This window comes from Myotis myotis, unplaced genomic scaffold, assembly GCF_014108235.1.
Source record: "Myotis myotis isolate mMyoMyo1 unplaced genomic scaffold, mMyoMyo1.p scaffold_m19_p_19, whole genome shotgun sequence".
In the NCBI taxonomy this organism is placed as follows: Eukaryota; Metazoa; Chordata; class Mammalia; order Chiroptera; family Vespertilionidae; genus Myotis; species Myotis myotis.
Window position 1 is genome coordinate 30,693,591 of NW_023416323.1, and position 12,558 is coordinate 30,706,148.

General features: G+C 56.8%; 3 protein-coding genes across 6 annotated transcripts; all 3 read left to right on the forward strand.

Annotated features, from left to right (window-relative positions):
* The first annotated feature begins 79 nt into the window (after window positions 1–79).
* Window positions 80–3,955, forward strand: LCAT (lecithin-cholesterol acyltransferase). The gene is made up of 6 exons (XM_036345785.1): window positions 80–309; window positions 1,025–1,181; window positions 1,266–1,381; window positions 1,473–1,568; window positions 1,660–1,884; window positions 3,359–3,955. Exons 1-6 carry the CDS (start codon window positions 159–161, stop codon window positions 3,931–3,933), a joined length of 1,320 nt encoding a protein of 439 aa, XP_036201678.1. The 5' UTR covers window positions 80–158; the 3' UTR covers window positions 3,934–3,955.
* Window positions 3,956–5,095: 1,140 nt separating this feature from the next.
* On the forward strand, window positions 5,096–7,757 carry PSMB10 (proteasome 20S subunit beta 10). 3 transcript variants are annotated; one of them, XM_036345527.1, is made up of 8 exons: window positions 5,147–5,369; window positions 5,620–5,707; window positions 5,795–5,892; window positions 6,001–6,141; window positions 6,402–6,517; window positions 6,615–6,673; window positions 7,308–7,459; window positions 7,583–7,757. In XM_036345527.1, exons 1-8 carry the CDS (start codon window positions 5,314–5,316, stop codon window positions 7,692–7,694), a joined length of 822 nt encoding a protein of 273 aa, XP_036201420.1. In that variant the 5' UTR covers window positions 5,147–5,313; the 3' UTR covers window positions 7,695–7,757. The 3 variants fall into 3 exon arrangements, with proteins under 3 accessions (XP_036201421.1, XP_036201422.1, XP_036201420.1); XM_036345529.1 differs by lacking the exon at window positions 7,308–7,459 and having other exon boundaries at window positions 5,114–5,369; XM_036345528.1 differs by lacking the exon at window positions 7,308–7,459 and having other exon boundaries at window positions 5,096–5,369; window positions 6,402–6,673.
* A 1,392-nt stretch (window positions 7,758–9,149) lies between these two features.
* Window positions 9,150–12,450, forward strand: CTRL (chymotrypsin like). Of its 2 annotated transcripts, XM_036345526.1 has the most exons (7): window positions 9,152–10,529; window positions 11,090–11,193; window positions 11,286–11,365; window positions 11,487–11,568; window positions 11,734–11,914; window positions 12,001–12,134; window positions 12,239–12,450. In XM_036345526.1, the coding sequence occupies exons 1-7, from the start codon at window positions 10,478–10,480 to the stop codon at window positions 12,398–12,400; spliced, it is 795 nt and encodes a 264-aa protein (XP_036201419.1). In that variant the 5' UTR covers window positions 9,152–10,477; the 3' UTR covers window positions 12,401–12,450. The 2 variants fall into 2 exon arrangements, with proteins under 2 accessions (XP_036201418.1, XP_036201419.1); XM_036345525.1 differs by having other exon boundaries at window positions 9,150–10,529; window positions 11,487–11,914.
* The last annotated feature ends 108 nt before the right edge of the window (window positions 12,451–12,558 follow it).

Below are 12,558 nucleotides of genomic sequence, written 5' to 3' on the forward strand. Positions count from 1 at the left end.
CCTGCTCCAGCTCCAAGGCTGTGCCCCTTTCCCCACAACCTCTGGCCATAGTCATTGGCTAGACTGTCCCTCCCACTGGCCCTGGGGCCCCTCCCACCGCCACTCCAGTTAAGGCCAGCCCAAGACTGCTTCACTGGGCAGTAGGCACTAGGGCTGGAATGGGGCTGCCTGGTTCCCCATGGCAGTGGGTGTTGCTGTTGGGGCTGCTATTCCCCCCTGCCGCCTCCTTCTGGCTCCTCAATGTGCTGTTCCCCCCGCAAACCACGCCCAAGGCTGAGCTCAGTAACCACACACGGCCCATCATCCTCGGTAAGCCCCCACCAGGCCCCTGATGCACCAGGCCAGACCCTGGGGAGCCCGGGCCTCAGCCCCAGGTAGTCAACCCTGCCAAGGCCCTCTGCCCTTGTATTAGCCCTGATACCTACCTCAGTGGTCAGAGGGGCCAAAGGCTTGACCTGCAGAGAAGTCAACCCTTTCCCTCCACCACACTGTTCCTGTGTCTCTAAGTTATCTACCCCAGCTGGGTGGAGTGGGGGGGTGGGTGTGTGTGCCTGAGGGCTTGGCCAGGGTATTAGCTGCAGCCATTGGACCTTGGGCTAAGCCCCACCGCTCCTTCCTCAGCCCTCACCCCAGCAAGGACAAGATGCTCAGCTCAGGAGAGCAGGAAAGGCCCATCAAGGCCTGTCCCCCTATTCCCAGGCCCAGCCCCCACATCCCCATACCTATTTGTTCTCACCTTGGACTTCAGCAGTAATGGAAAGCCAGGCTAGGTGTTTGCTTTGCGAGGGCAGAGGTCAGTGGCCCTGGCCTCTGCCCTTTTCCTGCCTAAGGGGAGCCTGGCCTTTGCACTGCTGGGGGGATAGGTAGGAGAATGATTACAAAGAGGGTTGTGTCCTTCGTCCCTGGGAGTTGAGGGTGTGGGAAATGTAGGCTGGCCACTGCAGTGGTGGAGGGTGGGTGTGAGGCTGGGATGGGAATCACGGGGGAAATCCGAGGAACCCAGAGTGAAGGCTAGTGCCCGCAGTGCCTGGCTGCCTGGGGAATCAGCTGGAAGCCAAACTGGATAAACCAGATGTGGTGAACTGGATGTGCTACCGCAAAACAGAGGACTTCTTCACCATCTTTCTGGATATCACTATGTTCCTACCCCTTGGAGTAGACTGCTGGATCGATAACACCAGGTACGGGCCATCCTCTCCGCCCCAGCCCAGCCCCCTCCCCCCGCCTCTTGGTGGCTGACCTGCTGACTCTCCCATTGTCCGCAGGGTTGTCTACAACCGCAGCTCTGGGCGTGTGTCCAATGCCCCCGGTGTACAGATCCGTGTCCCTGGCTTTGGCAAGACCTACTCTGTTGAGTACCTGGACAAAAACAAGCTGGCAGGTGTGTGGCAGGGGGAAAGGGTGGGGCTCCAGGCTGCGGTGGGCCTGTAGGAACCATGGCTAGAGCCCCAGTGCTGCTGCCTCCCCCACAGGTTACATGAACACCCTGGTGCAGAATCTGGTCAACAATGGCTACGTGCGGGATGAGACAGTGCGGGCTGCCCCCTATGACTGGCGCCTGGAGCCCAGTGAGTGTCTCTGCAGATGATGGGCTCGTGGCAGGGCCGGTGGCCCCTAACGCCCACTGCCCTGACCGAATTCACCCTCCTCCCTCCACAGACCAGCAGGAGGAGTACCACCAGAAGCTCTCTGGGCTGGTGGAAGAGATGTATGCTACTTATGGAAAGCCTGTCTTCCTCATTGGGCACAGTCTTGGCTGCCTGCACCTGCTCTATTTCTTGCTGCGCCAACCCCAGTCTTGGAAGGATCGCTTCATTGATGGCTTCATCTCTCTTGGTGCTCCCTGGGGTGGCTCCATCAAGCCCATGCTGGTCTTGGCCTCAGGTGAGTTCACCTGCATCCTGTGGTGGGATTGAGGGATGGAATAAAAGCTGACCGGGGGCCTGTGCTCACAATGCCAGGTTGGGGGTGTGGTCTACCACCCATGGGGCATGGCCCTTGTCATTGGCCCCCCAAGAGTAGTGATCCTGGCCTGGACCATTAGAGTGGCTCCTGCCAAAATCTGTATTAGTGATGAAAAAGTGAGAGTTTAACAGAAAATGAACCCAAGCAAGTCTGGCTCACTATCCCAGGTTTGTTCCTGTAGTCTCAGGTCCTACCCACCCAGCTTTCTGCTGCCTCTGCTTCCAGGAGCTCCTTTGCCCAGGGATATGCCCTACTGAAGACAGATTTGCCAAAGCCAGGGCCAGACCCTAGGAGCCCCTCCTGCCCTTCCCTGGGGAGTGGCATAGCTACCACCTGTTGTACACCCACTGTCTGCTGGGCCCAGCCAAACTCAGTCTTCCCTGTAGGGGAAGGAAGGAAAACCCTCTTCAGACTACATTAGTTAGTGTCAAACACAGACACAGTCTTGTGTCACCCTTGTGTCACCTGACCCCTGTGCAGCATAGACTACAGGGCCAACAGATACTTGACTGAGAACTGCTAGCATTATCCCCCACCTTTGACACATACACATCCATCCTCAGGAAAACACCCCCTGTCCTCCTTTGAGGCCTTACAGCTCTGCCTCACAGCAGTATCCGGGCTTATTTAATTAGGGGTCCAGTGCACGAATTCATGCACCTTGAAAGGAACTGTGAGCTGCGAGGCTGTGGTGGGCACAGGGGCGGGTCTCAGTGCATCCTCCGCCCCTCCCACCTCGCCCCTTCCCCCCCTCCCCTGTTCCTTCCGCCTGCAGCCCTGCTCCTGCTATCGCAGCTCCAATGCACTGACAGCGCTGGCCCCGCTTGCACCCGCTTGCACCCACTGATGGCAGTCGCCACTCAGGAGCAGGGCTGGTGGAGAAGCTCTCAGGGGTGATCGGGGCCAGCGCTGGGCGCCAGCAGTGGGTGCGAGTGCTGAGTGGGACTGAGGCACATGGGAGCAAAGAATTTTCAGTAACCACCAGAGGCTCGCCCCATGACAGCAACCTGTGCCCCGCCTTGGTCTGGCGCCCACGGTCACCTGCTCCACCATTCCGCCACGGCGGACGCCCGCCATGTTCTGCGCTCTGCCACCTGCTGCCAATGCCTGCCATGTTCCATGCATGCCCCCTGGTGGTCAGCACACATCATAGCGACCAGTTGTTCAGTTGTCCGGCCTGTTTGCATATTAATATTAGCCTTTTACTATATAGGATAAGCACACATTAAGTACCTACTGAATGCTGCTAGCCTTGCTCTAGTCTGGCTTGGGGTCAATGTTTAGATTAGGCTGGGAAAAAAATGAGCATCCAGCTGAGCTTGAGCTGGGCAGCAAGATGTAGGCCAGGGGCAGCCATTTCTGCCTCCCTGCCCACCTTGCTCCATGTCCACAGGTGACAACCAGGGCATCCCGATAATGTCCAGCATCAGGCTGAAACAGAAGCAGCGCATAACAACAACGTCCCCCTGGATGTTTCCCGACTACCGGGTATGGCCTGAGGACCATGTGTTCATTTCCACACCCAGCTTCAACTACACAGGCCGTGACTTCCAGCGCTTCTTTGAAGACCTGTACTTTGAAGACGGCTGGTACATGTGGCTACAGTCACGTAGCCTGCTGGCAGGACTCCCAGCACCTGGTGTAGAAGTGTATTGTCTGTATGGCGTGGGTCTGCCCACGCCCCATACCTACATCTTTGACCATGGCTTCCCCTACACAGACCCCGTGAGCATGCTCCATGAGGATGGCGATGACACTGTGGCCACACGCAGCAGTGAGCTCTGTGCCCAATGGAAGGGCCTCCAGCCACAGCCTGTGCACCTGCTGCCTCTGAATGGGACAGAACACCTCAACATGGTCTTCAGCAATCAGACACTAGAGCACATCAATGCCATCCTGCTGGGTACCTACCGACATAGCACCTCTGTACCCACAGCTGCCAGCTCAGGCACCCCGCCCCCTGAATAAAGATCATCCTTTGCTGCTGTAAGCCTTGAGATGTTTGTTGTGGGTTGAGGGGGAGACTATGGTTCACACACCAGGATTCATTATCAGCAGCTGCAGGCCTGGTGCCTTGTGGAGAATAGGGCAAGAGGAGCTTGGCTAAAACCTAGAATTGAACTAGCCATCCTGAGATGTATAGCTTCCCGCTCGCCTGCTTGAGCTCTTAAGGCAGCATGTCTCTGTGCCTGCTTCTGCTCTGGGCATGGAGACAGGTCAGCTGCACACACAGCTGTGGGATGGGGGTACATGGAGTCAAGGTTTTAGGATGGGTAAGATCTGAGCTGTCCCTCCCAGCTTTCAAAAGGGGAGGCAAGACACTACCTCTAGACAGGACCTTTTGAGTGCAGGTGGGTGGCAGAAGTACAAAAGATTAGATTCTGGGGGAGTGACAGCCACTAATCAGATCATTTAGCTAATGAAGATTGAATTATTAATGGAGGCAAGTAGTCTGAGAAGGGTAACATGGGCCACTGAAAAGACTTGGGTTTGAGCCTAAGAGCAGTGTGCACTTGCTTTAACCAGCGAGAGTGTACCAGATTCCTTCTATGCAGGGTAGAGCTGCAGGGGAAGGTGGGCCAGGAAGTATGGGGAAGCCAGGGAGGCCAGTGCAGTAGCCAGGAGACAGGATACTAGCTGAGACTAAGCAGTAGTTAGGTGAAAGATGTGGATAGACAAGGGGTCATCTGGGAGGTGAAATAAGGCTTGGCCATGGCATGCTGCCAAGCTACTAGATGGACAACCACCAGACCCCTCTTGAGAGAGGAAAGACAGCACCTGAGATAAGGAAGATGAAAGGACCAGCATGATTGAGACTCCACGTTGAGGTGTCCGGGTAGGAAACAGGAACAAAAGACAAGCAGAAGGCGGAGGAGTAAAAGACAGGCAGAAATTGGGTAAAGAAGGGTAACTAAGGACAAAAGGCCATGCCTGATGCTGCTGGGAGGCCTGCGATAAGGCAGACAGACCTGGCAAAGGGTCCAACAGCCTTAACGTGCTGGGACTTGAAGTTAGAGTTGGGATCAGAGGCAGAACTAGGGGCTCAGACTGGAAGGGGGAGGAGGAGCTGAACAATGGCCAGAAGGAAGGGGTTTGTCCCTTTGTTCGGAGGACCTAGGAGCAGCCTGGAGAGCCGGGCAAGGTGCATCATCCTCTTCCCAAGCTGCTTGGGACCAGAGGTGAAAGTGAAAGAGATGCACGACAAGCCAGCGTCCTCTGAGTTAAGGTGAAAGCGAAAGCAGGAAGCGTCAGACGCGGAGCCCTGCAGAGAACAGGCCTCTGCTTTTCTTGCTCCCGGCTGGTCCCACTCCTTTCACCAGCGACCACCCGGTCCCTGACCATCCTACGATGCTGCAAACAGAGCTAGAACCCCGAGGGGGCTTCTCCTTCGAGAACTGCCAGAGGTGAGGTGGGGGGTGGCTGGTCCGGCGCTGCCTGCACTTCCGTCAGGTCGTGGGAGCCCCGAGGGCCCTGTATTCCTGGTGGCGAAGGGCGGAGGGTACCGGGGTGGGAGCACGTGAGAGGAAGATAGCCAGTGGTGGGCGGCTTGGATTCCCGGGCTTACCCGGGAGCTGAGGGCACCCGGGACGGAGTTGGGGGTATGAAGGGGGTCCCAGAAAAACCGAAACATGGGCCACTCTCTTCCCTTTCCAGAAACGCAGCCTTGGAACGCGCCCTCCCGGAACTGCGGGCCCCTCATGCCCGCAAGACCGGGACCACCATCGCGGGCCTTGTGTTCCGAGTGAGCCTGGGTTTGGGGCCGGGAGGCTTAGCCAGGCGGGCGGGGATGCGCAGGCCCTCGGCCAACAGCCTCCTTTCCCCTCCCCAGGACGGGGTCATCCTGGGCGCGGACACGCGGGCCACTAACGATTCGGTCGTGGCGGACAAGAACTGCGAGAAGATCCACTTCATTGCGCCCAAAATCTAGTGAGAACCCCCAGCCCCGTTCTACCACACAAGAACCGCACCCCTAGTTCCCATCCCCTGTCCCCTCAATCCTAGCCCCACCCACACCGACCCTCCCTTCGCCCTCAGCTGCTGTGGGGCTGGAGTAGCCGCGGACGCTGAGATGACCACGCGGATGGCGGCGTCTAACATGGAGCTACACGCGCTGTCCACGGGCCGCGAGCCCCGCGTGGCCACCGTTACCCGCTTTCTGCGCCAGAAGCTTTTCCGGTGCAGAGGGCGGGGCTAAGATGGGCCTGGGGAGTGGCCGTTCCGGGATGGGCGGGGCTGAGGAGGTGGTACGGGGAGGGGGCGGGGCTGCGAGGTCCCCGGCTACCGGAAGAGGCCAGCCTGAGGAGTTGGGCAAGGGAAGGAGCGCTGTCAGTCAGACGCCCGATCGCCGGAAGAGGCGGGGCTCGGGTCAGGAGGAGTGTAGGGAGTGGGGCCTGGGTCCCAGTGCCTGCGAATGACCACGCCCACTCCGCGCCAAGGTACCAGGGCCACATCGGTGCTTCGCTGGTCGTGGGCGGCGTAGACGTGACCGGACCGCAGCTCTACAGCGTCCACCCCCACGGCTCCTACAGCCGTCTGCCCTTCACGGCCCTGGGTGAGCGGTTCTGCGGGTCCCCACGCCCCCAGCCCCTGGGACCCGTTTGCCCTGCATTGGGCGGCCGGCGTACCTTAGATGCCCCTTCTGCCTGCAGGCTCCGGCCAGGACGCGGCCCTGGCGGTGCTGGAGGACCGGTTCCAGCCGAACATGACGGTGAGCGACACCTGACCCCCACTACGTGGTCATGGGTGGAAGTGCACCCCGGAGCTGGGGGAGCGCAGAGGGACCCTGGCCTGGTCTAGAGGTCAGGGAAGGCTTCTCAGAGGAGGCGGCGACTGAAGGGAGACCGAGGGGACCGGTGGAGTGAGGGTAGAGGAGTGCTGTTTTCCAGCAGACCACCGTCAGCGCCAAAGTGTTAGGCTGCCGGGAGAAGTCAAAGCTCGGAGAGGACTGGAGCTGAGGGAGGAAGTGGCAGGTGGGGTCTGGAGTCTGCATTTTGTTAGGGGTGGGATGGAAGTGGATGAGGTAAGACCCAGAAAGAGAAAGATCCGGTGGATTGGGGGCTAAGACACGTTGATTGGGTGGATAGGCCACTGGAATCAGAGCCGGGAAAGTGCTCAGAGAAGTTTGTGAAGATGGGGACAGTGGGCAGTGGGAACAGGAGGGGGAGAGGGAAGCAGACCAGGGAAGGGGAGTTTGGAGTGGAGATGGGGTAGAGGGGGAGAGAGGAGTTTGGGTGTGAGCAAAGGATAAGCGGTCTGGGCTTCACCATTAACAAAGCCCCCAGGCTGTAGCCTGCGGGCAATGCCAGAAGAGTCCATCAGACCTCACACACACATCGCCACAGCTGGAGGCCGCACAGGGGCTGCTGGTGGAAGCCATCACTGCAGGAATCCTGGGTGACCTGGGCTCCGGGGGCAGTGTGGATGCATGTGTGATCACGGGAACCGGCGCCAAGATGCTGCGAACACTGAGCTCACCCACAAAGCCCATAGAGAGGTGGGAGCAAGGGAGATGTGGGACCACGGGAGAGGATGGGCTGTAGCAGGGAAGGTTGGGGGCTGCAAGAGGACAGGCCACATGATGGGCCTATATTGAGAGGCCATTTCTCCTCCATCCCAGGCACACCCAGTACCACTTTGCCCCTGGGACCACAGCTGTCCTGTCCGAGTCAGTGAAGCCACTGCCCCTGGAGCTGGTGGAGGAAACTGTGCAGACCATGGAAGTGGAGTGAAGTAAGCTGAAGCTTAGAGCTTGGAACAACAGGGAATAAATGCAGAAAATACAGACACCTGAACAGATGGCTATGTTGTTCTTGGGCAGAGGGTACGAGCAGCTAGCAGGGATCTGTGGCTAAGGTATCCCTGCAGGAGCCAGTCCCTCCTACGGCTCCAGTGTCTGGTCTAAGAGGTGTCCTTCAACTCATCACCCTAGGCATCTACCCTCCTCCAGAACCTCAGCTCTGGCAAGCATTGAAGACTCAAGGTGGAGCCCTAGCTAGTTTGGCTCGGTGGATAGAGTGTCGGTCTGTGGACTGAAGGGTCCCGGGTTCAAGTCTGGTCAAGGGCATATACCCGGTCTCAATCCCCAGTAGGGGGTGTGCAGAAGGCAGCCAATCAGTGATTCTCTCTCATTGATGTTTCTATTTCTCTCCCTCTCCCTTCCTCTCTGGGGAAAAAAACACACAAAAAAACTCAAGGTGGAAAGCCCCACCCTGATTCCACACCGTAGAAGTCCGCCTACCACTCCTACACCTTGCTCTTACCCTATAGTCCATTGGGGACTGTTGTAAAACCCAAAAGTCCCCAAGTACTGCCCTCACTTAGAGCCTTTGCCTGGCTCATTGGTAGCCCAGGACAAAGCCTACATCTCTCAGTCAAGCCCCCTTCCCCACCGGATGCCACTGAGGGCAAAAGTGCTGATAGAGGCCCTAGCCGGTTTGGCTCAGTGGATAGAGTGTGGACTGAGGGGTTGGGGTCGATCCTCAGTAGGGGGCAAGCAGAAGGTGGCCGATCAGTGAGTCTCTCCCATCATTGATGTTTCTGTCTGTCTCTCCCTCTCCCTTCCTCTCTGAAATTAATATATATAATAAAAAAAATAAAGTGCTGATAGAGGAGCTGCTCCCTGATTCCAAGGGCAAGTTCTCACAGAGCACTCCTCACCCCGTTACACCTTTAGCTGTGAAACCCCTCCAAAGCCAGGCACATCTGAGGTGCTAACATGAAGTTGGGTTGTGAGTAGGGACATTGACTCCAAGTTTCTGGGCTGACAGGGGTTACAGTGCTCTTGTGGGGACATATAACACAACACATTTATCCAACAAATCTTTGCAGAGCACCCACTGTGTGCTAGGCCAAGGTGCTGAGTGCTGGAAGCAGCATCCTGCCCTCAGAATGGCTGAGCTCCATTGGAGCTTTGCAACTGCCTTACCTCTTGGGGAGGGTCTACTCTAGGCTGGACATCTATGGACCCCTGATTATGCTCCCCCCCCCCAACATTTTATTTTGAATATTTTAAGACATAAAACTTGCCGGAACCGGTTTGGCTCAGTGGATAGAGCGTCGGCCTGCGGACTGAAAGGTCCCAGGTTCGATTCCGGTCAAGGGCATGTACCTTGGTTGCAGGCACATACCCAGTAGGGAGTGTGCAGGAGGCAGCTGATCGATGTTTCTCTCTCATCGATGTTTCTAACTCTCTATCTCTCTCCCTTCCTCTCTGTTAAAAATCAATAAAATATGTTTAAAAAAAAAAAAAAAGACATAAAACTTGAAGAATTGTACACTAACAACTATATATCCACCACAGACTTTACAATTAATATTTTATCTGCTTTACCACATATCTATCCATCCATCCCCATGTTTAACCATTAACTCACATTTTAAACTGTTCTCTTGAATAGTCGAAACCCTCACCCCCCCTAGGAGACCAGCCAACTTACCCACTGCAGCTTTGCACATAGGGGCCTCTCCTCTCTCTTGGTTCAAACTGGACAACAAACAGGCTGTGAGACACCAGGGCTTGCTCACATGATCCCCAAGGCATGGAGGTTGTCAGAGATTTAATGACTGTTACCTTCTACCAGCATCCTCTGTACAAGGTTGGGCAGTCACCAAGAGTGCACACCTTGCCCTCCTTTGCTCCAGTCCCTTCCCAGGCATCATCTCATCATTAAGAGTGTGGTCTTCAGCCCTAGCAAGTTTGGCTCAGTGGATAGAGTGTTGGCCTGCAGACTGAAGGTTCCTGGGTTAGATTCCGGTCAAGGGCACGTACCTCCGTTGCTGGCTCCCAGCCCTGGTTAGGGGCGTGCAGTAGGCAACCAATCAATGTCTCTCTCACATTGGTGTTTCTGTCTCTCCCTCTCTATTCCACTCTCTCAAAAAATCATGGAAAAAACATCCAAGGGTGAAGATTAAAAGAAAAAAAAGAGTGTGGTCTTCAGAGCCAGACAGATGAAGGTTTGGGTCCAACTACACCATGTGCTGGTGGGAGAGTCACCATCTGTGTAAGCAAACTGATTCCTGTTCTAAAATGAGGAATGATTCACAACTTGCTAGAACCCCTGGCCTGGCCACATGACCCTGGCTCTCTGCTGGTACAGCTGGACATTCCCTCCACCAGTGAGGAACACTCCTGGGTGCTGAGCAGGCTTCTCTGAGTCTGGTGCCCGTGATAGGCCTGGGAAACGTCCCTGATCCAGGCCACCAGGTGGTCACCATAGACCTAATTTAACCATAAGTCCTTAGGACCCAGTGCTCAGCACTTGGGATGTGAAGTGGTTCAGATAGTCAATCAGAGGCCAGGTTTTAGGGGACTGAGGGGGTATGAAACCCACATCTGGGCTCCTGGTAAGTCCAGGCCTGGACTGAGGACCTTGGCCCAGAGAGACCTTGCTCCAGAAGAGAGCGTGGGACAGGGCTGTGCCCATACAGCTGGCCTGGCCTCATGCCTGGGACTGTAGCCCAAGGACAAGGAGATCCATAAAGCCAGGCCCATCTCAGCCTCACACCTGCCACAATGCTGCTGCTCAGTCTGACCCTTACCCTGACCCTGCTCGGCTCCTCATGGGGTGAGTAGGCCTGGACCAGCCCCGGATTCCAGCACCAGCTCAGGCTTCCTGCTCAGGGGGCCAGGCTGGCTGGAAGGAAGGCAGGTGGACAGAGTGGGTAAAGGAAAAAGGATGTGCCAAGACCATGAGGAAGCAGAGGTGGACAGGAGTTCAGTCCAGGCCCAGGAGCTAGAGAAGGTGTAGGAAGCTGAGAAGTGAAGGATGGATTGTAGTTTAGGAAGAACCTTCTGGCTGCATGGAGCACGGAGTGGGTAGAGAGGCCAGGATATTATCCTAGGGGTCAGGAAGACAAGTGGCCTGGGCTGGAGGGTGGGGACGGAATTGGGGAATGGTGGGGAGTAGGTTGGAGAAATGGAGAGTGGACAGCACTTGGGGACTGGTTGGGTGGGAATGACTGGAAATGTGCAGGGGCCCAGGAGGAGCTCAGGGTGAAAAGGGATAGTGATGAGTCCTCTGGATTTGGACCCCTCTGGGGTGCAAAGCCGAGGGCATCTGGAAAGAGGATGGGGGAGAGGTGGGCTGGGGTGTAGAAAACAGGTCCTCACCAACCCAATCGCCAGGCTGTGGCATTCCTGCCATCAGACCGGCACTGAGCTTCAACCAGAGAATTGTCAACGGGGAGAATGCAGTGCCAGGCTCCTGGCCCTGGCAGGTGTCCCTGCAGGTACATGCACCCTGGGGGTGGGACAGGATCCCAGGTGCTTCATGCCTAGGCAAAACCTGAGTTCCCCTCCCATTTCTGATCCCTGACCCCAGGATAAGAACGGCTTCCACTTCTGCGGTGGTTCCCTCATCAGCCCGTCCTGGGTGGTCACTGCTGCCCACTGCAATGTCAGGTGAGTGCTTCCACCCCACCCCAGCCCACCCCAGCCCACCTCTCCCCACTTCCTTCCTCTAGATGCCCCTCTCTTATTGCTTTGCCCTCCCTGTGGCTGCTTAACCCCACTCTCACTGCAGCCCTGGCCGTCATGTTGTTGTCCTGGGCGAGTACGACCGATCATCCAACTCTGAGCCTTTGCAAGTTATGTCCATCTCGCGGGTGAGTCCCTGGGTTGCAGACTTGGGAAGGAAGAGTGAGCAGTACAGGTGTGTGGGCTCTGGGGATGAAGAATTCAGGGCCTTCCCTGGCCTAGCCCCCTCAGCACCCATCAACTCTGGGGGCCTGTGCTCACCCCATCCTGTATGGCCCTTTCTGGCTCCACAGGCCATCACACATCCATATTGGAACCCCACCACCTTCAACAATGACCTGACACTACTGAAGCTTGCCTCCCCAGCCAAGTACACAGCACGCATCTCACCAGTTTGCCTGGCTTCCCCAAATGAGGTGTTGCCTACAGGCATCACGTGTGTTACCACTGGCTGGGGCCGCCTCAGTGGCACAGGTAGGAACTTGGGCCAAAGATCTGGGTGGGAGAGCTAGAGTGGGGACAAATCACTTAGGGCCTAACCACCCCCTCCTGGCACACAGGCAATGTGACCCCAGCACGCCTGCAGCAGGTGGCCTTGCCGCTGGTCACTGTGAGACAGTGCCAGCAGTATTGGGGCTCACGTATCACCGACTCCATGATCTGTGCAGGTGGCTCAGGGGCCTCCTCATGTCAGGTGAGCACTAGCACCGTCCTGTCCTCTGCACTGTCCTTTGACACACACGCCCCCCAACCCCCCCGCCACCTCCTATGCTGACTTCTCCCCTCTCCTTCCCTCAGGGTGACTCCGGAGGCCCTCTTGTCTGCCAGAAGGGGAACACATGGGTGCTTACAGGCATTGTCTCCTGGGGCACCAGCAACTGCAATGTGCGCGCACCTGCCATGTATACTCGGGTGAGCAAGTTCAGCACCTGGATCAACCAGGTCACAGCCCAAAACTGAGCCTACCCACAGGCCACTTCCCTTTAATCCAATAAAGACCCCAAACTCTGTTCTCTTGTGTTATCTCGTCTGTCCTCCTGGCTGGGGGTGGGGAGAGGTCTATCCCCACGTGGTCTTTCGGCATGGCAAGTGTTGAGAGATCAGGATTTTCCCAGACT